Source organism: Corvus moneduloides, chromosome 7, assembly GCF_009650955.1.
Source record: "Corvus moneduloides isolate bCorMon1 chromosome 7, bCorMon1.pri, whole genome shotgun sequence".
Lineage (NCBI taxonomy): Eukaryota > Metazoa > Chordata > Aves > Passeriformes > Corvidae > Corvus > Corvus moneduloides.
This window is the reverse complement of record NC_045482.1, coordinates 19,147,643-19,175,094: the sequence shown is the minus strand read 5'-3', so window position 1 is coordinate 19,175,094 and position 27,452 is coordinate 19,147,643. Positions and strand designations below refer to the sequence as shown.

The 27,452-nt window shown below is 41.1% G+C and overlaps 1 protein-coding gene across 2 annotated transcripts in view; it reads right to left on the bottom strand.

The window, feature by feature from the left end:
• The window catches only part of TLK1 (tousled like kinase 1), a 68,771-nt gene extending 45,768 nt beyond the window's left edge, over positions 1-23,003 (bottom strand). The window contains exon 1 of one of the 2 annotated variants that reach the window (XM_032114177.1): positions 22,876-23,003. Coding sequence is in view for 1 of the 2 variants with exons in the window: in XM_032114176.1 (XP_031970067.1) it covers positions 22,146-22,293 (148 nt within the window). In the remaining variant the exon portion in view is untranslated. Of the gene's footprint in view, positions 1-22,145; positions 22,425-22,875 lie in introns of those variants that run through there. The other variant, XM_032114176.1, reaches the window with a different exon arrangement.
• Between the last annotated feature and the right edge of the window lie 4,449 nt (positions 23,004-27,452).

Sequence of the window (27,452 nt, the reverse complement as noted above, 5' to 3'; positions counted from 1 at the left end):
TATTTGAACTAAGTCATTCCCACACCTGAAAGCCAACTCACTAATTGAAGGGACATTCAATCACATTACACAAGTACTTACAGCATATTTACCACGATGCTGAAGGAAAGACTGGCATTGCTACCACGCACTGCCATTGAAAACTTCTACTACCTTCCAAAGAAGGCCTTGGAAGGTTACCTGAAATTCACAGAGGATTCCTAAAAAACTATGCTTCTTTATTTGTTGTAACCACTACAGATTCTGAATACTCCTTCTGATCGTTTTCTGGGTTTTTTTTTAATTACCAACACTTTCCCGCTTTTGTATTTTTGGAGAGTGGTGGTATCCTCCACATTAATTTATCAGACCCATAGAGAGCCTCCCCTCTAAAAACTAGTATAAAATATATAGATACCTTGTCCTGAAAGGGACACTTTTAGCAGGAACTTTTTTAAAAAGTACTCCAAATTCCTCTGAGAATTTCTTTAGCAATGGGGTATGTCGAAATTCAAAGTTATAAGTCAGAGAAGCAATCTGCAAGCTTTTTCATGGCATTTGGTATGATCAATTATACCGTAGTCTGCCTTAGCAAAACAGAGATGTAAACATTCAAAGGATTCTCCACGGTAGTTAGAACACTTCAGAACCAGTGACCAAAAAACAATGAAGTCCAACTATACCTCTACCCCAAGGCTCCACACCCCCAAATACAAAAATACTTGTAAATGATCCACTTATATAACCAAATACTTCTCAGGTCTCAATAAAACTGATCTTTTAGGAGAAAAAGTTTAGCAGAGAATTGCAGCTGCAATTATTCTTTACCTTCTAAAACTGCATCTTCTGTGATACTCTTGTACTACAACTCAGGATTTATCTTTGACTCTCTTATTACCCTGAATTGACTCTTGTTATCTGGCAATCAATTACCGCTTTGAAATGAAGATCAACAGCTTCACACATTGTCAGCTTTCTACAATGAAGATAAAGTTCATTATGCAGAAGCCAGATTCTTCTTAGAACAACTCTCCACATTAGACTGAGGCCCCCTTCTCCTGGATTTAAGGCCAGCACAAACCACCTTTCACTTAAGTGAAAGCCAAACTAGTTTGGTCCGGTTTCCTTAAGGCATTTATATGCATATAGCTTTTAATGCCAAAGCAAAATACTTCAACACAGAGACTTTATCTGTTGAATAGAAAAAGACAGTTCAACAATAGCCCAAATGTAAATTGAATTTCCTGATGTGCTCCTAGTAGGCACCCAGATTTTATGACAACACACACAGTATGAGAGTTATGCCCAGTATATTTTTAGGAAAATTTGACATTAACATTGATAATATTGGCACCATGTAGTCTTCCTCAATGGCAGTAGCATCCTTTAGAACAGTAATTCTAATATCCATCTAAAAGGGCGAGGGGCAAAAAAGGCGGCAGGGGGGCAGTATACGCATTTCCACTAGCAGGAAAAGCAGCCTGGAAAGTAGGGGTCTTTTTGCCCCCACAACCTTTTCTGTTTTTTCATCAAGATTCCTTTAAAGGCATCAAACCAGACCCGAAACATGGTAACCATTCCAAGAATGGAAACCACTGTTTAACAGCACTGCAATGCAATCCTTGAAGTCCTTAAGTAACTGTTAATTTCAACTTGGAATATCCTAAACATGTATTTATCCTACCATGTTGATGCTCCAATAATTTAACTTCAAAACAATTGAGTATGATAGCTGTTGCCATTCTAGCATACACGTTTACCAGCAGGTAAAAGGAAAGCTTTAAAATACCAAATGCAGAACAGACTACAGAAAATTACTAAACCCAGATTTTTAAACCCTTAAGCAGTCTCTTAAAAATGAGGCCACACAACTACTTTTCATTCTTCACATTTTCTTCACATGAAGATATGTATCTGCATCCACATGTATTTCCTTTTAATTGAGTTCTTCTCTTGTTTCATTTGGGAAAAAAAACCAACCCAGACCAAAACCAAACCAACCGAACTATGCAACTTCTTTCTTCTTCCCTAGCTTTCTGAAATTCTGGGTTTTCCTTACTGCAGAACCAACTGGCAAGGACTTTTTCATTTCCAGGAAAATATGGTAATGAAGTTAATATTTCTGCCTCCAAGAAAACAAACTATTTGATAATAAACGATTATGTAGTTAGGTAAACATTGATCCAGGTGTCTTCCAGATTATACTTTCAGTGCCTTATAAATGCCAATAGAGAATAAAGTAACCCAGAACAAGTTGTCAGTCGAGGAATAGAGGAAGCACTAAAACACAAGTCTGACCAAGGCAAAAAGCATGGTAAACCAGAATACATTACAATATCAAACTGTATGGAGTGAATGCAAATCTTGATTTCTAAATTGGAAAAAATGACACCTGTTCACTTTAAAATAGAACATTTGGGGAGTGAGGTTGAGAAATTAATAAAACAAAATACAAAAAGTCACAAAGTTGACCTGTATTGCAAAACCATGTCTTGAATAGTCTCTCTTCCACTGTGTGTTTTGGGAATCACAGAGAACAGAATTGAAAACAGCCTTGAAAATGACTAATGTGCTAAGAAATCAAGTTGAGATGCTAGTACAATGGCATAAAGCCAAGCAGTTTTAATTTGAGAAGAGTTCCATTTCAAGGTAACAGCAAAAATACAGCCCACTCTTAGCAGAAGGCTTTGAAGTACATCATCATCCAAAGTGAATCACAATCCTGAAGTCAAGAAGGTCCCACTCAATCGAAATCAGCAGTCAGTAGGGCAGAGAGCAACAGACAATCTCTGAGATTTAAAGCGAAGCAAATAAAATAAAATCCCAGAACTATATTTATGTCCCGACAATAGCTACATAACCAAAGCCTAGAGGACACTACTTACCAATGCCCCAAGGTTACAGATCATCCAAAATACTTAACAAACAGCCACAGATCACTCATGACCAAGTTTAACCTGGGAGTTTAGAAATGCTTAAAAACACTGACTTCCCAATGAACAAGATTAACTTCTTTTATGGAAGACTGTGTAGCTACTACCTCCAAACAACAGGTAACATGAAAAACTTCAGGGTTCTACATTCAAGTTGAAAACTTTAGCTGTATCTGAAGCTAACAGTAGCAGTAGATGAAACAGGAAAGGACAAAAATATATCCTGATGTTCTAGCGAAACTAGCTGTTCAAAAAGATTGTAAAAGATAAGAAAATCCTAATGACAGAGAGACATATCTAAGCCCAGGGTAAGGAAAAAACAGAATCCATTTAATTAATCAAGAGTCATTTTAAAGCACAGTGAAAATGCAGTATTTCTCAGCATCAGAGAAGACTGAAGCACATAACACAGCAGACACCCCCCTACCATTGCTAAGGTGCCTAGGTGAACTTAACAGGCTTTTCTTATTAATCTAAAGCGAGTTTTTATTCCCCAAACTGATCCTCTTAAAATGAGAAAGACTGTCCAAAAGAACAGGCAGAGGAATGCAGGCATGCGAGAGGTAACTACTGCTGATGGGAGGCTGAGGAGTAAAGACAGATAATTAGCGGACAGATCAGGCTTTGGTCTACATAAAACCTGTGGGAGGGGAATAATCTAACTGCCAAATTTTGGCCTGAAAAAGCACAACTGTGGTAAAACTGAAAGTATGAGAAAAATAAAGATCTTTACTATGAACCCAAAAAGACAGCAGTTTTTGACAAATATTATAAATTTATATCTGCTGATTACAGTTTTATAATTGCTGGATGAAAACTTATTAAAATACTAAGCAGAGAATTAAAGGTTTATCTGATGTGGAGAAAAAAAACCCCTAACACAATAACTTCTAAGCAATTTCCCATTAACTAAAAAGTTGACAATGAAATGCATTTTGGATACATTGCTAGGTTAATCAAAATTAATTCTTCTGGTGCCCAAAGAACAGGAAAATATTCCATGTCCCTTCTCTCCCCAAGATGCAGCAGTCTGTTTCCTTTTGGAAATTTTTTTAAATTACTGTAGCTCTTGAATGTTGTTTATTTCACTTGTCCCAACAGTTCAACAGTCCAGAAATTTGATCTAAAATAAAGAAAACTCTGGCTGCTGGATAGATAAGTAATTTTCTGCAAATCATTCTACAACAGAAATCAATTCTTTAACGTTAAAAAAAATCGTAATGATCTTTAGACTTCATGTCTGTGCTGCCAGTTTTTGGATTTCAATTTCGTGGCCAACAACCTGGAAAAGAGAAGTGAATTATGGAGAAATATGTTCCTGAGGGAACCCCTGCCAACACCTTGAAGAAAGACTTATGAATAAAGCACTTGGGCCAACTCCAGACCAGCTAGGAGACATTTGTGGGTAACAATTTAAGAACGTTTAATTCTCCCAGCCTTCAGCTAGGTGCTGTATTCTAGGGATCTCTTGAGGATTATGTGTCTCGTCAGATGGCTGCGGGCAGCAGAGGCAGAGATGAATTTACAAGTTGCCTACCAATGCTTGAATTTGGCAACAGACCAACAACATATACTCATGCAAGTGGGTATATGCCACGAGGATGGTAGCTCAGAGTGGGTCATTCAGAGCTCAGGGAGCAAGTGATTCATACAACGGAGAGGACAATAGATCCCCAGGGTCTGTTCTACTGTAACTGGACATGCAACTATGTCCTAGGCAATCCAGCAATGCCTTGTTTCTGACTAGTCCCTCTACCAGTCCTATCCCCTGAAAGTACAACTGAATTGCCTGAAAGCCACACCTGGCTCAAGAGTAATGCTTGGGCCTCCTGAAGCAATGAAGAACTCTCAGAAATTTCTGAATGACAGTATTTCCCCTATTGCATTGCATACAAGAAATTGCACTTTCCTTCGGTTCCACGAACAAATGCACAGGTGTAAATACAACCTGTTTGAGGTACAGCACAGTACCCAAGAAAGACCAACAGTAATGTAAGTAATAGAAAGACCTGAAAAGGAAAAAAAAAAGCAACAAGTGACTGAGCACCTTTAAAAATTACATCCTAACATAAAAAATGGTAACCTGTATGTCTACAACAGCTTTCAAGACTGAAGTCTAAATTAATGGTGCTGATGGCCTGAAAACTACTTAAGTTTTCTTGCAATACTCATTGTAACAATGGTATGCTATCTCATTTCAATTTTGTTCATTATTCAGAAAATGAATCAACATTTAGATTTATTTGGCATGCAAAAACATATAATAGGTCAGTTTTTAGCCAGATTTTTCATTTTGCTGGCTTTTCCTGAAGGAATTCTTCACCAATCAAACTTTTCTCATCTTGCCCCAGAAATTATTATGCCATTATTTTTGCAGTGTGGGGGTTTTTTGTGTTAGTGATAGGAGTTGGCAAGTATGAAATAACTAATAAAGAGAAGATAAGATATAGCACAGAACATTCAATGTGGTATCTATCTATCCATTTCCCAGACTTTCACTATAACTCCATGTTCATTGTGTACAGGAAGCGTTAGCATAGCAAATACTGCTATGAGCAACAGAACCACGACAAGGTCCTTCCTGAGTCTGTTGAATAATGCTTAATGTGATGAATGAAGGGAATGAAGGGAAAAAGAACAATTGAAAGAACATGCAGTGTATTTCCCCCGATACTCAGCAATTGTGAGGCCACACCTTGAATACTGTGTTCAGTTCTGGGCCCCTCACTTTAAAAAGGACATTGAGGTGCTGGAGCACATCCAGTAACGGCACCAAGGCTTGGGAACGGTGTAGAAAACATGTGCTATGTGGAATGGCTGAGCGAGTTGTTTAAGTCTCAAGGAAGCTCATGAGGGACCTCATCGCTCTCTACAACCTCCTCAAGGGAGGCTGTAGTGAGGTGGGGCCGGTCTCTTCGACGGTGCCTGCAGTGAGAGGACCCAAGGAAATGGCCTTAAGCTGAGACAGGGGAAATTCAGATTAAACATTAGAAAGGTTTTTTTCACTGTTAGGGTGGTCAGGCACTGGAATAACTTGCCCAAGGAGGTGGTGGATGCACCAGCCCTGGAGGTGTTTAAGAGGTGTCTGGATCTGGGTGATATATAATGGTTTCAATGATAGTGCTAGGCTAATGGTTGGACTGGATGACCTTGAAGGTCTTTTCCAACCTTGATGATTCTGTATTTCTGTATTACTAATAGATCAAAGGCTGTTTGTCTGGAATTGACACCCCTCAACGACACTTAGGAAGCTACATTTTGAAGACTGGTATCACTGTATTCTCTCCTCTCCTTTGCACACCTTAACTACTGACTTCAATAGATCAGTTCACGGGCACTGTAACAGAAACACATGCTATGCCCCACTGAAGAACAGCCCACTTGGAAGAATAATTCCCCACATCCAAAATCCCTCTCCATGTCCAGTAATCCCTTCTAGGCTCTTATAAACAGAATTGAGTTAGGCAACATCAGTGTGTACTTCCTATGTCAAAATCCCAATCTGCAGTATCTTTCCCCATCACGAAAGCCCTCCTATATCAATAACACAGAAAAGCCACTACAAAAAATACACCAAGGGAAAGTAACAACAGTGAATAATATCCCTTCTGGAAATGCCCTAATTTATAAGACTTACTCTGAACTCATACAATTTGGAATTTAAATAATAAAAAATTTGCTAAAACCAGATATTTCAAGTTGTTGGCTAGAATACCACATGCAGAACGAGCCTGACAAGTCAACACTCTGAACATATACAAACTACACAGGCGATATCCTGAACATGTTCACTACAAGAAATGGTATTCATGCCTCTGAAACTTGATGCTATATAATCCCAAGTGTCACATTTACTTGCTTTTTTAAAAGGTCTGGATTCCTCACTTGCAACTGTTCTCTTATCCTGAACTGCCAAGAGTAAGCGAGGAGCACGTTCTGATTTGGCAGAAGGATACTGGTGGTTTTTCAACACCACCTACCTCTACCACTTAATAGCAAACTGCCAGAGCCAGAATGTTCCAAAAAAACAAATAGATTTGTTAACACAGTCCTCACTGACCATTTTGCACTCTTCACTGCTAAAGAAAGTGATACCAGAGACCAGGTTTATTGACTAGTTGACTCTCACCATCTAAAGTACTGCTCTAAGCATTTAGAACAAATATATACTGAAAAATAAATGCATCTTCAGTAAAACTTGCTTTTAATGACAGCATCTGATTTGAACGTCTGCTACAGTGACAGAATAATCAGAGATACAAAGCCCTCTTTTAAAGTGCTTTTAATAAAGTTTTGCTCCAGACAACTGTCAGTTCTGGCAGCAACTGGATAGCCAACTAACACATCCACCTCATGTTTCTTGCCATCTCTGATCACAATAGACTGTGCATGCATAAATGTGATCCTAACATCTCTAAAATCTCTCAAAAAGCCTTAAACAATCCTATCTAGGTTCCATGTAGCTTTCTTCTGGAAAGGGAAGATTTATTACACAGTTATAAGGTCAAAAGCAGTAACCTTTCTTCAGAGTTAAAATCAGTGTTCTGGCACTAAATACATTGCTTTATGACTGTATGCTACAAAGTTAGAAGTTGAAAGAAAATATAATGGCACCCCTTTGGGTTGCCTTTGTCAATCAAAAGTAAAACAACTCCTTGCTACTGTCCTATAGAGTAGTATCAATGTTGATGTATTACACGGTACTACTCATGCTACAATAAACAGATATACAATACACAGACACGTTTATGCTTACAATCCCCCTATAACGTAAGAAAAACCTATTTATTTTACAGAAAGTACCTACTGTCTTGGCCAAAGCTATACAAGACATCTGTGGCAGAACACTAAAAGACTGCCTGTCTACGTAGCAAACATCTGCCTCGAACACAACATTATGTCAAGAGAGATAAAAACTAACAGCCTGGGCTGCACATATGCAGGTGACGTGCTGCCTGCCTATCTCTACATCTCCCTCTTCATCTATGTAGAGAAATGTGCAGCAATTACTCTTGCTTCCAGGCAACTCTGTAAAAGGTATCCAAACAGAAAGAGCAGCAGAATTTGCCCATTTCAGCTTCATTTGCTGCAAAACCAGACGCTCCCTGTCCCCTTGGGGAAGAGGCAGCAAGCAGGAGAAGCACACTGCAAGTTCATGGGTCACTTGTTGGAGATGCAGACTAACAGGTCACAAGATAACACCAGTTTTGTGATAGTCTCAAATGCATCCCACTCTGAACAAAAGGCTCACTACATTTCATCCCTCCATTTATTTCTATGCTGAGAAGGACTAAAAGCCAGGAGCAGTCCTGAAGAAGAAACATCTACCTAGAGAAATACCAGAAAGTACAGCAAATTTTATTTGCAGCATTCAGTTATAAGGAAGCAAATCGAGAGCTCTAAACACTCTAGTCCACAAAATGGCTGTTCTGCAAGAATTTAAAATGGCACAGGCCTTTTGTACATATCAAAAATAAACAGTAGCTTCTGCTATCTGAAGGAGGAGTGGAAAGGAAGTTAAAAGCAGAGGTCACCTATCGAGCAGGAACAGAGCAAGCAATGTCTCTTTCCCATAGGGCTTTTGGTTGTCACCCTCCTCAGAAAAAGTAAACTATGAAGGAAGAAATACAAGATGTGCAGCTTTTCCACAAATAAATTTTTTTGAACTTACCCATAAGGTAGACAGGCAGGCCAAAACCCCTCAACAACTGAATGGAACAAATTTATTTTTCTGAGTTACAATATCAGTCATTTAGTATTTGAAAGCTGCATTTGTGTCAATAGAAGTGTATTTCAGTTGTTAATTCCCTGAACTTTCTAATCTCCTTACTTCTGTAGCTCCTACTGCCATTTCTACCCTCATGATCTTCAAAATCTCCCGAGTACAGGCAGCCCACTGACCCTCAAGGCAAGTGCTCTGTTCCCTGGAGCACACAGGACAAACTACTGACCACAGTATGTAACTCTTAATCTATATTGTTCTTGCTGTTACATGGCGAGGAACATGTTATAAATAAGAAACTTTAAAAAAGAAAATCATAGGTCTTTCCAAATATATTCATCTATTTCACTTATTACAATGTGATCAACTAGAACATCAGCCTCCATACAGTTTTAACATCCAACATGAAAAAAGTTCATTACACTTCTAAGATTAAACTTGACAGTAAATTCACTACTAACTGTAATTACAAGATACATGAAATATTTTTGCTTTTGTACTACACCATTTTAAGAAAAAGGTATTAACCTCCAGTAACATCATCAATTTCCTCCTTTTTCAAAATACCTGTATGGCCCACACAGCATAGAAACTACAAAAAACTGAAACAAAAATAACATAGCATGTATTAATATATTTAGACTGCAGAATCACAAGATTCACCACAAACCACCACACAGCTCGTGCAACAGGGATCCTGTCCCCTCTGCTGAGCAGGCCATGCTACCTGTGAGATGGCTCACTGTTTTCTCTTGGAGGTACCCTTTCTAGGTGGTGCTCAGAGAATTTCGCAACTACCTACCGTTCCTCCAGGTTGGAACCAAACCTTGGTTGGTTGGTGTTTTGTTTTAATTTACATCTCAACCAATCCAAGTTTCACTGAACAGGGGAAAACTCATTTCCTGAAAGTCCCTTGTAGGGAGGAGACTCTCAGAACACGGCTTGACAAATTACACGCACACAGAGCTGACATGTTAATGACTACACCTACATTTTTCTGGGACCTTGCAGCATTGTTCCCATTCTACAGATAGAGAAAAAAAAAAAGAGACTTCTATGAAATGACACACGGATCAATAAAAAAATTAAGTTTAAGGCTACGGGGGGAAATATTTCAAGCTTTTTACTCATTCTTCTTACAGGACAGCTACAAAGCCTGTTGATACCAAGAGTATACTCTGAATTCAGTTGCAACTTCGAGTACTGAACATTTTTAAAATTTAAAACCAACTCAGTTCACACACAAAGAAACATCCTATGTAATCATCTGTCAAAAATTCAGTTTTAGTGTTGCTCAGCATTATCATTAAAGAAATTTGCATTACAGCCATTTCTCCTATCCAAAGCTCATCATCTAATTTTAAACCAGCTTTCTTTTCTGCTATACTATCACTTTCATTCAAGTTTTAGAAGAAAAAAAAAAGAAGGGACTTTCATCCCTTTCAACTCGGTCCCTTCCTAAGAACTGCCCATCTTGCTGGCTAAGCGAACAGTCTGCAATGACATGAATAAAACTTCAAAACGTAAACGCAGTTAAATCCCTAGGGGCAACCAGAAATTAGGAAAGAGCAGAGTTATAATTCTTTGATATCACAACCTGAGAAACAAAATAATATTTTCAGGTATATGTTCAAAACATAATTCAAGATACCAGTAAAAATGCTTATCTGTAACTATCATCATGCACCACGTAGAAGCACCTGAACACTCATAGTACTACTGCCCTTTTATTCTTAAGGGCTAAGGATGTTACACTGTCTTCTGTGGACCACTGCAGGCATAATTTTAGCAAAACCAAGTGTGATCCAACCTCTCCTCCCCATCTGACAGGAGATAAAGCAGGATTCCTCCTTAAAATAGCTCACACCAGAGGCAGGGGAGTACCATGAAACCCCTTGGATGGTTAAAGTGGGCTTTGTGGAGCCTAGTTCCTGCAGCCAACTTGATAGAGATAGAACAGACCACGCTACCGGGAGGCAGCAGCACACCTTACCAACATCTGACAAATCGGGATATCTTTTATCTGGTGCACAGATCACACAACTGATCCACTTTGGGGTAACTAAGCACCAGCTAACCTCATGGAAAATGCTTTAAAATGAATACATCTATCACCAAACATATGATGGACTTAGAGAGGACCCAGAACCAGACGAGGCTTACCTCCATCAGTAAGAAAATACAAACGAGTCCCGTGCCTTACAGTTAAACACGGTAAAGGCACTGACGAGTCTCCAGGTGCACAGGGATATCTACCACATGCACCTCATTCCTGACCCCAGCCTGCTGCTTCAGCACTATCTCAGTGACAAAAGCATGGCTGAAACTTAAGCAGTAGTCACAGCCAACTGAAAAAAAAACCATCAGTAAGGAGAAAGTTTCACCAACAGCAGTTTCCCGAAGAACAAACAGGCTGAGCTGGAGGCTGCCTTCCTCGACCTGCCTGTGCCCAGCAGGAGCTACCACCGCCAGAAGGGCCAACACACACCACACGCTCCCAGAGCTGGCAGCCACATCCCTTTCAGCTCCTGCATAGCCACAGTAAATATTAACATGTGATAAAGTCTAACCACAGGAAAATTTCTAAATACAAGGTAGCAAATATCAACACAAATGACTGAGTACACCGGGCAGGTTTGGGTCTAACTGTTAAAATAAAATCACTTTAGTCTCTAATGAAGCCCTTTCCATCCCTAATAGTTAGTCATGCTACCTATTTTGGTAGTTACCTGAAACACTCGTTCACTGCTTTCATCTACTGCTTTCACACAACAAAATACTGTTCTGCGAGTACTAGGTGCTAACAAGATTATTTACCAAATGAGAAAACTCCACTAAAAATGGGTTATTTTTCAGAAATAAGCTCTTCCACTCACTATCTTTGGATCATTGATACAACAAACCCAATAAATTCTATGACTCAATGGATGTAACAAAATGCATTTGTAACAACCCACCTTAACTTAAACCTAAAAAAGCATGAGCAATTTCATTAACGACTGAAAAAATACTAACAGAATCTGTTACTTCCCAAAAAAACTCTCATTTGAACTGTTATCCACAACAACCTTAAAACTGGATTCCATCTTTTCTCAAGTGGTAACTGGTGGTCAGTGAGAACTTTGACACCTCAGATAAACCACCATTCCTCTCCAGTCTTCCTAGACACAGGTGCTCATGGCTGCGAAATCCTAACTGCATAAAACACTCACCCTCGCTGCCAGCACTAGAGCAGGAGAGCTCCTGCACGGTGATCTGCTGTGGGACATGGGAGAAGACTCCTGGGTACATCCCTGTCACTAAGCTCACCTCCAGGTGAGCGCGGGAGGTCGAACATCCGGAAGGTTCCTCTCCTACTGCACTGACCCCCACTCCCTGTATCTAAAGACTGCCCTCCCGCCAGCAATATCAACAGTGCACACAAATAAAAACTGAGGAGAAGGACCAGTGCTTAGAGAAGCACAGGGAAAGCAGAGAAGCAGGACAGTACTGGAGCCTTGCGGCCCAGCACCAGTCAGGAAGCAAAACTGGCAGTGGGAGAAGGCAGGCTGAGTGACCTGGTGCTGTAGGAGAGAGCACACATCCCACCCGGGGTCAACAGGGATGGTGGCACACTGCCAAATTCTACAACTTCTGATAGTCACTGGTATTACTGCCTCATTGCTTGCTTGCTTCCCTTAGAAAGATGGGATTTCAAAGCCACAAGAACAATATACAAAAAAAGTCAAAATAGCAGTAAAAATGTCCCTTTTTTTTTTTTTTGAACAAACTCGAAGAGAAAGATTTAAAGGAAGGTGGCGTCAGACGCTGGCAGAGACTGATGCCTGTTGTTTGCACTTCTCTGGAAGAAAAAAAACAAGTGAAAGGCTCAGAGAACAGCATGTTGTGATTTAGCCAAGAGAACAAATCAGGTCAAGTAGCAATCACACAACATGGGGGGGAAAAAACCCAAACCCTATCACTACTAAGGTAATTTACTGGAGATTATTTCATTGTCATAGCTTCAGTATGTCATACCCAGATTATGATATATGTTGCAAGTATAACAAATAGGGAGCAAATACAAGAAATACAGTATTAATGTATCATCTAATGCACAACCAGGCTGTTGTGAACTTTACACTTTCTGTTCTTCTGTTTGAAAGCAAACAGCAATACCAAAAACTAAAACTCATGATATGGCAAAACTAGCATGATTAATCCAGATGCCAAACTTTGTACCATCTGCAACCATCATCGGGTTTAACAAAATTACATATTTGAAAAAATGACACAAGTTTTTAAGAGGTATGTAATAATAAACAACAGGAATTTAGAACATTTTTACTAAAAAGCAGCTGAAATCTTTATGTAAGTTTAGCTTGTTTATGAGACTGCTTTGTGAAATTCAGGGTCCTAACAGAAACATTAGTATTCCTAATGATTAAACAGTTCCACTGAGACAGTGGTTTGTGTATATAGAAAAATGTGTACATTCAGGACATATAAAACTGCCGCTTCCTTAATAGTAACCCCTTGCATGTTCTGGATATGGCAGCATGTATCAAGCAAGCAAGCGGAAAAAATCACGTACGGATGCAGAATACCACCTAACAAGGAAGACCAACATGATATTTGCTTTTCAGTTTGAATACTGGTATAACTCCTCTTAGGCATTACTTGTATCACAATCATTTAATAATATAGTTTAATTACAAAGAGGCAATATGCAATCTGATTGTATAAGTAAATTAAATAAGCGATAAACTTCAAAAAAAAAACTACATATTGAGGCCATAACATACACAGCAAAAAGTGCTTTTTTAATCTCCTTTAAAAATTCCAAACCTGTATCTTCAAGAATTACTTCTATTTGAATCCTACAGTAGCTTTAAAATATTAAAATCCCACTCCTCATAGTGAACCTTCATAAGACTTAGAACACAGGTACTATAACAAGAATTACTCCACTTTATTCAAAGCTGAAGCTTGTAGAAAGCTTACAAGAGAGCGTCTTACCAAAGCTTAGTACCATGAATAAAACTACTGAAACTAAATCATGACATTAATGTAATAGTCAGGAAGTTTCTAAAACATATATCAAAGACACACCAACCACTCCCAAACAGCCGCCAGCTCAAGGAATAACTGAATTGCCAAAAAAACCCTGAAAAAAACCAACCAAAACCCCTAGTAATACTGATAAAACCAGTCTTTATAATCACTGCTATCACAGTTAAAACATAAAAACTTACTTTATGAAGATAATCACAACCCCTAGACCACCACCACTCTTGAATATTCTACTGATGTTAAAGGGATTATTATTATTAATAATGTGTGGATTTTATTTTCAATTGCTTTATAATGAAAATACCAACTTCTTAAAGGACACTACTTTTCTCATCACTTTTACTAAGAATAACCTAAGAAATAACAAAGGCTGTAACATCCTTGAGAGGCAAAGTAGCTAGCAAGAGGGTATTAGGACACACACTAAAAAAATTGGCTAAAGTACTGTTGCAAAATTTAGGACAAAACTGTGGAACCTATGAGAACATAGCATTAACTAGAAAAAAACCCCCAATATTTACCAAATACAGCTATGCAGTGTACAGGTCGGATTTGTCTAAGTCACAGGAGTGAAAAAAAGCAGTATTACAAATCCTACTTGTAGCATCATCTGAGTTTGTCTCCATAGAACCAAGAGGCCGAAGAGTTCCACGGTGGAGAATGGAAATGGGAAACACCTCTGTTGTTCAATCTACGTCATCTGAAGAGCATCACAGACCCACAGAGGGAAGACCAGGATTTAAATTATACTGTTTCAGACTTGCAGGACTTATGAAACTCGTGTATTTATTGTAAGATTACTTTCCAATTTCTTGCTCTTCAGAATATAGTTCAGAAGTTTGTTTACTTACAAAGAAAAAAAAAAATGCAAGCCATCAAAAGTTACAGATGCAAGACAGAGGTTGAAGTATCTGTATGCTTTCAGTTCAAGGTAGTTACAAAAGTGAATAGCTAAAATGCTGGGTGTATGTGACATCATACAGTAATTTTTCTAAAAGCATCAGGATTTCCTTTATTCCTCAAAAAAACCTGTTATTTTTCTCTTACAGGTATAGATCTATTAGAAGTCCATAGAAACAGAATCTAGTACTCCTCAATCCCCCAAATAATTATGGTCAGGCTTCACTTCCTGTAAAAGGCACTCTGGAGTTTATTACCACCATCCCCATCTCCTAAAATCTGAAGTTCAGAGTCCTTTGTTCTTAAGGGCATTATAAAGAAAGCACTGCAGCCTTAAGTTTCAACCTATTTAAAACTGCAGATACGATGAGGCGAGATACATTGCTTAATGCTCCTGCTGCCACCTCTCAGCAAGCAGAGGTGGACCCAGGGAATACCAACCTTCTCCGTGACTTCCAATTTCACATAAAGGCTCCAGTAAATTAACTTTCCCACTCCAAAGTGATCAGATTCCTGTCACAATTGTGTAGTCACTCAACAATCCCTAGTTTCCCCTCTAAATCCTTGGAGGACAGTTGTCAGCTTCAGAGTCTCTCCAGATAAAACTACTGAGCACAAGGCAGGCATTTTTTCTTATTTGTGTATTTTAAAAACACGCTTCAGCACCAAATGCTTAATCAAAGCTTGGAGCAATAAGTTTATGATCTATTAAATTCATAAAAGAGAAAAATAGATTCAAACATTATAAACTTTAATGCTCTGCTGGCAGCTAGACCATCACATCACTGGAAGCTGTGGGTGAGCTGCCTGAATTGGAGTTTTGAAGCACTTGATCAGCTTTCACCAGCAACTGCTTCGGCCACTTTCATTTGTTCAACCACTTCAACAGCTGGTTCACTCAGAACTGCAAAAGAGCAACCAACAACTTGGAAAGCAGGAATGCCTGGCTTTCTCTTCCAAATGATGGACAAGAAGGACTGGTGACTAGATTTGATCTATCAACTCCAAATCTCGTAAGGCATGGTGACCAGAAGTAATTGACTCATTTCACAAACTACAGCTAATTCTCCTTTATCTGTTTTAAATGCAAAGCACATTTGGATATATTTGTTTCTTATTATGTACATGCACAATTAGAATTCATTTTATTTAACTAAGTTAGCTAAAAGCTGTCTAAAGCACAGGGAATTATGTTTCTTAAACATTAAGAATCTAAGCTGCATAACTCCTTAAATAAATGCATGTAGATGTGTCCCCTCCTGCCTAAAAAGAGGTATGACCAAATTAGACCAATTAGAATCAACTTTTCTTTAGGAAAAATAATTAAGCACAAATGCAAAATAAAATTAAAAACAATTATTTAATCAGGGTTTCCTGCTCACTGATTTAAGTCATGATTAAAATTAATAATACAGTCACTCAGATTTCAGTCAATCCCTCCAGCATGGACCCATCCCAAAGGGTTGCAGAGTCCCAGTCTTCCCCCAGCATCTTCAGCACATCCAACTTCACTTAAGACCTTCTGTTCCCTTCTTCCAGGACTAAGATTGAGGTGGATTAAGGCTTACAAGCAGTCATGTTCCTGCCACCTACCACATCCTCCCCAGGGAAAGCCTAGGTGCCAAGATTTTTCTGCTGGTATACCCCAGCACTCTGCTCAGGAATGAAAGAAAGGTGCCTGGGAAGGAAGCAGACCCTTACTTCCTATCCTAAACAAAGCATCTCATTAAGGATGGAGTCAAGATGACAGGAAATGTAGGATCCAAAATACCTTCTGATGCTCACTAACGCTTCCCTACCGCTAGTGAACTTTGTCCTTAAGTACTGCACATGAAGTGCAGTACTTGTTCCTTGTTATTTTCAGCAACTAGTAGAAGTTTTCCACTTGCAACACCTGAAAAACTGGGTTATATTATGGTGGCCAGCTTCTGTTTAACTGCTCTCCAATGATCACAACTGAAGTACTGGCATTCTCAACAGAAACCCTGACCACTCTACTTCCTCTACCCACCTTCATATATCCACTCAGACCAATTTGGCAAACCAAATTTACCTTTTCCTCTTTTACAGCTGAAACACACCAAGCCAAACAGAAAGAAGTTCATAAGGCTTTTCTTCCTCCCACTTGTGTCCTTTTGCGCTTTTTAGCTACAGTTCGGGAAATATTCTACTGCATAAACACTGTTTACTAACTTCAACATTTTCTTCTTGTGTAAAAAAGCTCAGCATGGAAGCAAAAAATTTAGTATGAGAGTAAATGGATTGGGAGCAAGTACTACTTCAAAACGCAACCTTATACCAAGAATACAAAAAGCATAAAGGATTATTTAAGACTGTCATATTTCCATAATCTCAATTCTTAAGGTAGCAAAATTCCATAGAACTAACTTTGATCACGATGCACACATATATGGTAGTGTTTCCCAGGAGTCACAACAATATTTTGCAACCATTTAGGATTATCAGGCTCTAAGAAAACCCAAAGAAATGTAAGGACTAACTGCAGACCACAGTTATTACTAACAAGCAAGTTTACTTCAGCTTGGTGGAGAAAAAAAATTACTTGCTGAAAGAAAAAGCAAACCAGAAAAAAACAAACAGGAAAAAAAAAGAATGAGAAAAATAACAAGCTTTTTATTTGAACAGAGATAATAAATAAAAACATGCTGTCCTTATATTGATTCTCTCTTCATTTAAAATGGAATAGGTTAATAGGAAATTCCATTCCAGGCAGAATAAAACAGAATTAAAACAAAACAGTTGGCCAAGGACTAATTTACTCTATTTGCTACAGCACTTGCCTTTTAGAAAACCAGATTCTAACAAGGATCTGTACTAAAAAAGGTTTCCTTTTCCCTTTCTCATTTGGACATGCTACAAGATCTCCTAAGAATTTGGCATAAGCATCAGATTACTATGAGAATCACATCTTCAACAAAACCAGCAATAATATCACAAGCTAGAATTTGTGTGTATCACTGGCACAACATTAATATCAGACAACACCTGCTCACGCTACAGCCAGCCTAAATAACCTTTTACGATTGCTGTGCTCATTCTGAGTAGAAATATGCCATCATTTTTAAATATAAAAAGTGTTCCTGTTCTTCTCTGCCCCCATATAAACTGCCCAAATCCATAAAATTTTTAATCTACAGTTGAATTATAAAAACCAACAAACTTAATGAGAACTTACTGTAAAAGCAAATAAAGTAGCTGAGGTTTTACACTACAAGCAAACAACAGAAAACAACAACTCTGGAAGTTTTAATACGATTCAGGTTGCTTTTGTGTTCAAGGACTAATATATTGTACGTAGCATACAGATACAACCTGGCATCTAGAAGCATTTTCTAGACTGGAAACTTAAGGAAGAAATAAACTGTACCTTTGTGCTACAAAGGTATACAACAACTACCATCACATTTTAGGTAACAATAAATACAAATTATACATATTTATCAAATTCTAGGAAAAAAGTTACCAACAAAATTTGCTACCCATACAACATAACTTTTCAAAGACTGTCAAATACAAGGCATAAGTTTATTTACTATTTTGCCATCATATATTAATTTGGACTCAAATCTGAAAACCGAAATTTGCATTCCCGTTGTGTTAATTCAAAGTTCTATTTGGCATTCTATTTTGCTTTTAGCAGAGTATTGAAAGCCAACAGCACAGACAAAAAATAACTTACAAAGCATCATGCTTAATCACCAGACACTATAGCAATGCCCAGTGAGCCAACCATATCCTGGGCTGCACCAAAAGCAGCGTGTCTAGAATGTGACGGGAGGGGATTCTGCCCCTCTACTCCACTCTGCTGAGACCCCACCCGGAGAGCAGTGTTCAGCTCAGGGGCCTCAACATAAGGACATGGACCTGCTGCAAGAACCCAGACAAAGGCCACAAAGATGATCAGAGGGCTGGAGCATCTCTGCTATGAAGACAGGCTGAGAGAGTTGGGGTTGTTCAGCCTGGCGAAGCTCCAGGCAGACCATACAGCACCCTCCAGTACCTAAAAGGGGGCCTATAAGAAAGCTAGACAGACTTTTTACAAGGGCATGAAGGGACAGGACAAGGGACAGTGGCTTTAAACTGATACCAAGTAGACTTAGATTAGATATTAGGAATAAATGATTTATTTTGAGGGTGGTGAGACTCTGGAACAGGTTGACCCTCTTGCAGTTGTGGAGCTGGGCCTACTGTATCCCTGGAAGTGTTCAAGGCCAAGCTGAATGGGGCTTTGAGCAACCTGGTCTAGTGGGAGGTGTCCTTGCCCATGGCAGGGGGTTGGAACTAGATGATCTTTAAAGTCCCTTCCAACCCAAGGCAATGTATGGAATCTCTTCTGACTCTCTGCCTTGTCGTTCTCCATTTACCAAACAGCACTCTGCAGGTATGCGCTTCAATATTTTTAGTTACGCATATAAAGCAACTGTCAAGAAGTCAAGAAACTTCAAACAGGAAATTGTGTGACTGCAATTATGTGAGCTGTGGCACACGATTCAGTCATACAATCACACATACAGTATGTAAAACAATACCGCATAACAGTACTCCTAAATTCCTGATAACATCTACTGCAAGGCTCTTAAGTGACCACATATACCACATGTAAGTTATGGGTATATAAAACAACGGACAGAATTAAAGACATTTACAAGCTACACTAAAATGCAAACAAGAGATAGTTCTTATACAGTAGAAATGTGCAGGTGCAACCATACTCAAGTCCATCCCAGTCTTTTCATTTCAAAACCTCAAAACATAAATTCAAATCAATACAGCAAAGCCATGAGGCCACTCCAGATCAAGATACAGAAGATAACATCCAATGGAAAATGTTGCTGCAATGTTGCAGCACATTTTAAAAGAATAAATTTTTTTTTAAAATGTTATTTTCACCTGTATTTTCCAAGTAGTCTCTTTTGATACTGACAAGGTATTGCCATTTTTTCAAAAATGAGTTTGTGCAATAGTTATATATACCAGAGCTTTTCTTTTTTGCTTTTTTCCTATTAGAGATTCAGAAAATATTTTTAGAACTTCCTAAAGGTGTTGCAGGCTTCTGTTCTTAATAAACGAGAATGTTCAAATGCCCATGTGAGACATGAGAGCTGATACCAGACCTTCAGAGGTGAGGTCAGATCAACCACGGCACATGCGGTACGCTCTGTGAAGGCCTGTACTTCCAAAGGCAACAGGGACACAACTCTCACAGGAGCCAACCAAACGGATTTTAATCCACAAACACGAAGGCCAGGCTGGGAAAGAAGCTCTGCACAAGTGCCAAATGAGCTGTATCGGTAAATATTACCCACTCAAAATTGGCATCAGCAGTGATGCAGCTGTGATCCAGTATATGGGCCAGCAGCCCTGTGCATTGCTCCAAAACTCACAACCTCCGTTAACAGCACAAGGTATCACAAGTTTAGAATTGATGACGGCACAGGCTCCTATAAACACACTACACTGCAAATACAGCATGCTTATTAGCTTGATCTAGGATCAATCTTTCACATATATAAGCCAATGTCTATGAATATACCGATGTATTTATATTCCAGGGCCTACTGATTTCCGGCAAAATACTTCATTGTAAAATGTATATACATAAAGTAAGATGTGTTGATAACATCTCATAAGCATGAATGCAAAACATAAACCCAAGCATGGCAGCTTATGCTCATTTTCAAAGAGAGCTACCTAGTGCGGACATACAATTAAATGCAACCCAGGAACACCATGCAAATACAATACGTTATAGTACCAGGCAAACACCAAGGTTTTGATTACTTTTAACACCATAATCTGTATTAGAGGATGCAAATTACAGTATCCAGAAAAATCCAACAGCATGAGTTGTAAGAAAAAAATGTAAAAAGCATCATCATCATATTAAAAATGAGTTTCACAAAAAATATTTTTCTTGTCTCAGTGGAGGTACTCAAAGACCACCATTTTTTGTTAAAATAAAGATACATAATTTATGCTGCAATAATCATTTCAAGCTTGTATAGCAGGTATTTGAAATACACCCAAAAATATCCTACATATAGATATTACATGTATGCATATTCATAACAAGAGTTGCAACACTGAAGAAACCTACTCTCAGTAAACTTAAAACTACGAATTTGGCTGGTGATTGTCATTTTTCTAACAGCTTTGGCTTCCCAGAGAAGATGAGCACAAAATGCCTGCCACTTTACTCAGCATCTTTAACATGTACTGTAATTCCTTCCCAGGTATTTTCTAGAGCATTTCACGTCCATCTACCTGCAGGAGCATGTGCAAAAGTGACACAGAGTGATACAAGTCTGACAACTACTGGTGTGGAAAATGGAGAAACCGGACTGTGTTATACATTTTCAGGATGTCGAATCCCTGTTACCAAGCCCCTAACATTGCTTATCAACCAAAAAAAAAAAAAAAAAACCAAAAAAAAAACCAAAAAAAAAAAAACAAACCAAGAAAACCCAAAAAGCAAGCAAGCAACTACAGGAAGACCTAAAAAACAAAGAGTCCCCATCTTGGCAACTATTTCTATTTTAAGTTAGCAAGTTTCCTGCTTGGGCGATGACGTTTTGCAGATGCTACAAGAAATGCTACGTAGTATTCATTAAACTGGGGCAAATCAATTAAAATTATACAACTGCTCGGTATGCAAGTATCTGTGCATAAAAGTTCTCCTCCGCCACTAACCGGCGTTCAGCAAGTAGTTATTTTAGCTAAAAGCGCCGAGCAACTCACTTGCTGTATAACTGCTACATCTTGTGGCAACACATTTCAACACAAGGAGGAAAAGCAGACAATACCCGAAAGGGAACAGCGAAGGGACTTGTTTGCTCATAACCTTCATACAGATATTCCCTGCAAACACCCACAACACCCTGCTGTCGCTGTCGGTGTAACACAAGAGGGGAGGAGCAGGGGAGGGAGGAGAAAAATATTATCATCGAAGGCGTGATGGAGGACAGGAGAAAGTTGCAGTCATTCCGTGGCGGCCGCAAGGCGCCCTGTCACTTCTGGCCGCAAAACCGGCCGCCCCCGAGGGCGCTTTCCCCACGGGGACGAACCTCCGGTGTCGGCCCCTCTCCTTCCCACCTCCATGATGCCAAAAGTGCCCAACTCCCTCCAGCAACAGCGGCTGCATCCTCCAGCGCAACACTTCTACTTAGCCGCTGACGGAGGGGAGCCTATTTCGGGGAGGACGCAGCGAGCGGCCGCCCGAGGAGACGCGAGCGGCTGCGGCAGGCGGACGGCCCGGGGACGGAGGGAGCACGGCGGGTCCCCCTCCGCGGCCCGGAGCGGGGGGAACAACGAGGCGCCGCCGCACTGACGAGCGGGCGGGGGCGGCGGGGCCCCTCTCGCCCAGCGCCCGAGGCTCCGCTCACCGCCACCGGGCCCAGCGCTGACCCCGCGCCGCCGCCGGGGGCACCGGCCTCTCCCGCCACCGCTCCCCGGCAGCCCGGGACCGGCCTCCGCCGGCGGCGGTTGGGCCCCTCCCCAAGGGCCGGGCCCCCCGCGCAGCCCCGCGGCGCGCTGGTTACCTTCCTTGGGCGACTTGCCGAGCGGCGCGCCGTGCAGCTGGGAGGCCGCCGCCGCCGCGGAGCAGCCCTGCAGGCTCGGTGGGGACGTGGAGAGCCGGGACCAAGATGGCGGCCCCTCCAAACTTCCACTGCTACTTTGGACACTCATCAAGCTACTTTCCTGGAGCCCGGCAGCCGCCGGGGGCGGCGGGGAAGGCGGCGCGGCGGGGGGACACCCAGCGCCGCGCTCATGGCCGGGGGGCCGGCCCGACACCGGCGCGGGGAGGCCGCCGGCAGGGAGCGAGCTCCGGAGGCAGGCGGGGCGCGGGAGAGACGGGGCGCGGGGCCAGCGCAACCTGCCCGCACCTCTGCACTGCGTCGCCGCCGCCGAGCAGCCGCCTGTGTCTGAGGCCAACCTTCCCCGCTGCCGCCGCCGCTGCCGCCGGGGAGGGGAGGGGAGGGCGCAGGCGGGGAGGGGTCATGCGCAAACACGATCGCGAGCCGAGCGAGCGCCGCGCTCCGCCGGCGCCCAGCCGAGCCCCGCCGAGCCGGAGCCGCCCAGGGGCGGCCAGCGGGAGCGGCGCCAGCCGCGCACGCACCTGCCCCCAGCCCCACCGCGCCGCGCGGCCCGAGGGCGCCGGCCGCTCCCGCCTCCTGCCCCGGGCTGGCCCGCAGCCGCCCGCCGGCTGACCTCCCTACCCATGCACGCCCGTCCCGCGGCGCTGCCTCCCGCCCTTGCCCAAGCGCGCACCTTCCGCGCCGCGGGCGGCCCTCCGTTGGCCGCCCCGGCCCAGCCGGAGGGGGCTCCCCTGAGGCCGCGGCGCTCCCCTCCGTCCCGGTTTCCTCGGCGGCACGGTCCGCCCGTGCCCCCGCACCGACCGCCGCGCCTTCCCCCGCGCCCCGCCGCCACGGCCATGGTGGTGTCGGGGCGGGGCGGCGGGGGCGGGAGCGGCGGCGGAGACGGAGACGGTACGCGCGGCTGCAGCGGCCGCGGCCGGAGCCGCGCCGCCCGGCACCTCCCAGGCGTGCGGCCGCGCGGGGCGAGCCCAGCCCGCTGCTGCGGGAATGCGGGCGGCAGCGGTGGGGCTGAGCGGGCTCTTCCCGGCGCGGTCCAGGTGAACCTTGTTTTGGCAGCATCTCCGGGCGCTCTGGGGCGCCTGCTGCTTCTCAGTGTTCTTCTTTTCCCGGACAGGACTGTGTGGCAGCAGAGACTCGGGGCTACTCGGGAGAAGCTGATGCCCCGAGGGAGAAGGCTTTGGCCGCCAGTCGCAACCTGCTTCGCTGCGGAGCGGGAGCTCCCATCGGATGAACTGGAAGTCGAGCAGTAGCCATGTACCAGGCCCACCACCTCACCCGCTTCAACCACCAGGCTGAGGTTCCCAGCTGGGCACCAACGCCGACCTGGCAAATTTCTAAATTGCCTTGAGTTTAGAGACTAAAGTGCAAACTTAGCCGAATTTTTCAGTTTTTCCTTCTTTAAAATTAACATAATCATGACTGGGAATGTGAGATATATGGAAAGTCATTCAAAGCCTTTTAATATACCAATGCAACTTAAGGATAACGATGACTTTGATTACTTAACAAAAAATCACGGGTTGCAGATATATTGCATTTTGTGTATATGAAGAATATATTCACCACTCAGGCATGGCGCTTGTTTTGTGGTTGCAGTGTGGAGACATCCTGGCCATCTACTAACCTACTTTCCCCTCTATTTGAGAATGACAGGAATAGATTACTAATGTTGGATTGCAGCTCTGTGCACAACTCACATATTACTAATTCTGTCTCTTCCTTTTAAAGTGACATCTGTCAAATTATCTAAGATCTTCACCTCCCACAAGTATACAGCATAGCTGCAAATTTCCTTGCAATTTGGTATTAACTTAAAGTAAAAATTAGTATGTTTACTTGCTAAACAAGTCTGTTCCAGGACATATATTTAGTAACAGCTGTACTCTTTTTTTTCTTTTTTCTTTTTTCTTTTTTTTTTCAGAGAGAAGTGATCTGATATTTCAACAAGGACTTGCTTCTAAGGACTTGATCCTAAAGACTTCTCTGACTTTACCTAAGCAAGTTACATCAGGAAACTTCCAGTACTGGGGCATGAAGTAAAACAGTGCTAGTTCACTCTGACTGCAATATTAATACTTAGCAGCTGGCATAGAATATTCTTGCCAGGTTAAAACTAAAAAGTATTCGTAATTCCACAATCCATATGATAGCATAAGTGAACATGCACCTCGTTTCCTGTTGAATATATCCTGCTGCAGCATGCTGCTTTTAAAATCTGCCAAGTAAAAAGCAGTAAGTGAAAGAAATTGTCTCTTTGTTTATAGCCCTTTGCATCCACTTAATACTAACCCCTGCTATCCTTACAAAACCATACATAAGCAAGCATTCTTTCTGCCAGTTTTGCTTAGAAACTGTTGCCTACAAATCATTCCACTGACATAGTTGAGACTTCTTGTTTAAATAAATCATTACTTGCTTTGATTAGAGGAACGGGACACAATGAAGAAGATCCCATTTATTACTTCTATCAGACATGCAGTTTAACTATTGTAAAAACACTGAAGTGTCTTTTTTTTGTCTATTTTCAAACATTAACACTATGAAAAATAATCAGATCTTTGCCATCTCATAATGTGACAACACCTCATTGAGGGACCAGGAGTAAGTGGGCATGTACTGCAGAACTTCCCAGCAGAGCACACAGTAGCTGCTGAAAAATATGGGTTGAGTCTGCATTTTGTAGCATAGCAGAGCTGTATCTCTTGGTTTCATGAGTTGTTGATGTAGAGACTGAAAGCAGAGTGTGAACTATATAGGTCATCTCCAGATGAGACAAACCTATATAACTTCAAGAATACATGGAGCTGGGTATATTTCCCATCTTTAGTTTACAGAAAACCTACTTTCTTCTTAGTGAGTTAGACCTGACACTGATTTTAATGTACCCCTTTATTTGTAAAGCCACATTGCTTCAGTGTTACCAATTTAATAGTACCATGGCAGGAGAGAACACCTTCGTTAGTACCTTTCAGAAATTTCAAATTTCAAAATACTTATCAAATAACATTGTAAATGTACATAATGCTTTTCCTCGAATTTCCTGTCTTTATTTTGCAATAAAACTTTATGATCCAGTGGCCAGAGAGATGGTCTTTCTCTCACAGTTGTGAGCAGTCAGCATCACCTGCCCAAAATGTTAAAAACTAAATCCAACTCAAATAGTACTGAGTATTACTCTTTTTCAAAAATATAATAAATATTAAATCTTTCCTTCTAGTTTTTAGGAACAGGATAGCCAACTATCAAGGTTTCTTATGTGAACACTGCATGCCATCAACATCAGGCATAACTTGAGATAGTAGATACACAGAAATCAACTTTCAGTGGGATTGTACCGGATGACAATGAATAAGGTGCCACACACCTACCTACATGGGAAAATTTGATTCCAGGTGAAGCCCCAGACAATTCGTTTAGTTTTGCTAATTCCTAAGGAAGAGGACCTCAAAATTCAGATCAGAACAGAGAGGAGTGAAAAGCCTGTGTGCTGTTTTTCTCATGTGTCAAATGAAAGTTAGCAAGGTTTATCACAGTAGTAACTCTCTCATTGAGGATGGTTGAAGAACAGAAAAGCATAAGGAATTTTACTTATTCCAAAGATAAAAAAGCAACAAAAATCCTGAAAAACCTGAAAACGGTAAGAGCTTTCAACTTTGTCACTGGAGTTATCTGTGCAAGAAAATTTTATCACAGTAAGTTCCCAATCTCTAGGAAGTAAGAGAAGTTAACTGGCAGATAGCAAAGGAAGGTACTTAAAGAAAAGTATTAACGGTCTGAATAGCGACAATAAGGAAGACTACAGCAGGAGTGAGTTTTTGAGACATCTACATTGCATCTATAAAGATTACTGTGCACTCAGGTCAAATGTCAATTAAAAATTTTTCACATACATCCTTTAGAGAACAAAGAGACATAATTTCAAACATGACACATAAAATCCAGAGTTTATCCCAGATGTTCTCAAGGAAGAATATGCTATGATTGTGGGACCAGTTACAGAGACATGGCAGTTTCTTCCCTATTCTGAGACCTTCACCTTCACTGTTCACAGGCACCAAATACAGTTTGGTGTCTTCATGAAAGATATGTATCTAATAATATCAAATAATACATGCTCTTAATAACTGCATATATCTTACTTCTCTTTTTCCCACCAAAGTCAATTTGCTATTAGCTGGCTTAGGTTTCATGCAAGCAGCAGATACTGCAATACCAAGGCGTAGCAACTGACCACACCAGGCAACTGATTATATGAATAATGTATGTTTACAAATAGGTTCCAAATAAGACCGTTTTAAAATTAAATCAGTAATTAGAAGCAAGGCCTCAAATTCACGAGATTATTGGAAGAAGTAGAGATAGAAGAGGAACTTGATTTAGCAGGCTGGTACTTTTAGGAATGAAAGTCAAGAGTTATGAGAAATTACAATATCCTTGGAAAAGTAGTAAACTATATGCTTCCAAACTGAAATCAGTCTCTATCAGCTACAAATCAGGGAAACGTTAGGACTCAGATAGCATTAGGGTCTTTACTTCTGATGCTTTTGGCATCTATTTTGCCTATAACTTTCTTCCATCATCTTGGACTTGGCGCAAGACAGTAGAGCAACCAAGACTTAGTATCCTTTGGTTTATCCCCTCAATTATTTGTAATGCCAGTGAAACAGAAGTTTCAAATTCTTTGTTAGTTCCCTGTCAGCCTGGCACTGGGTAATAGACCCGTACTGGTATTTCTTAAAGCATAAGCTATTACAGTATGCCTCACTATATATTTGCCAATATTTATGAATTTTATACATAAAAATATGTATCCACATGTATTCACCTATCCCATATGTAGAAAGACCTACACACATCCTATAACTATGCCAACACCAGCAGCCAATCTGATTTAACTAGCATAGTAGAAAAATAATCTTACAACTAAATCGACACACTGGTGCAGCAGCTTGTGTAGAAAATGCCTAAATTATTTCATCATCAAAATTATGTATTTATGACATTTCTAGGTTAGATGTAATGTAATATGCTGTGAAAACATAATAGAAAAAAGTACTGTCTTCTGTCTTGGTGAATGCTGGAAGTTTGTAGCTCAAACACTCTGTCCTTCCTTCTCCTAACGCAGCTGAGCACATGTATGGACCCTCCCTGTATCAGACCAACAAGCTCCTGGCCAGTCTGGGTTGGAATAATGACTAGTATCTCCCAGTCTGTGTTCTGTAGGTCAGAAGACTCAGAATGCAGTTTTGG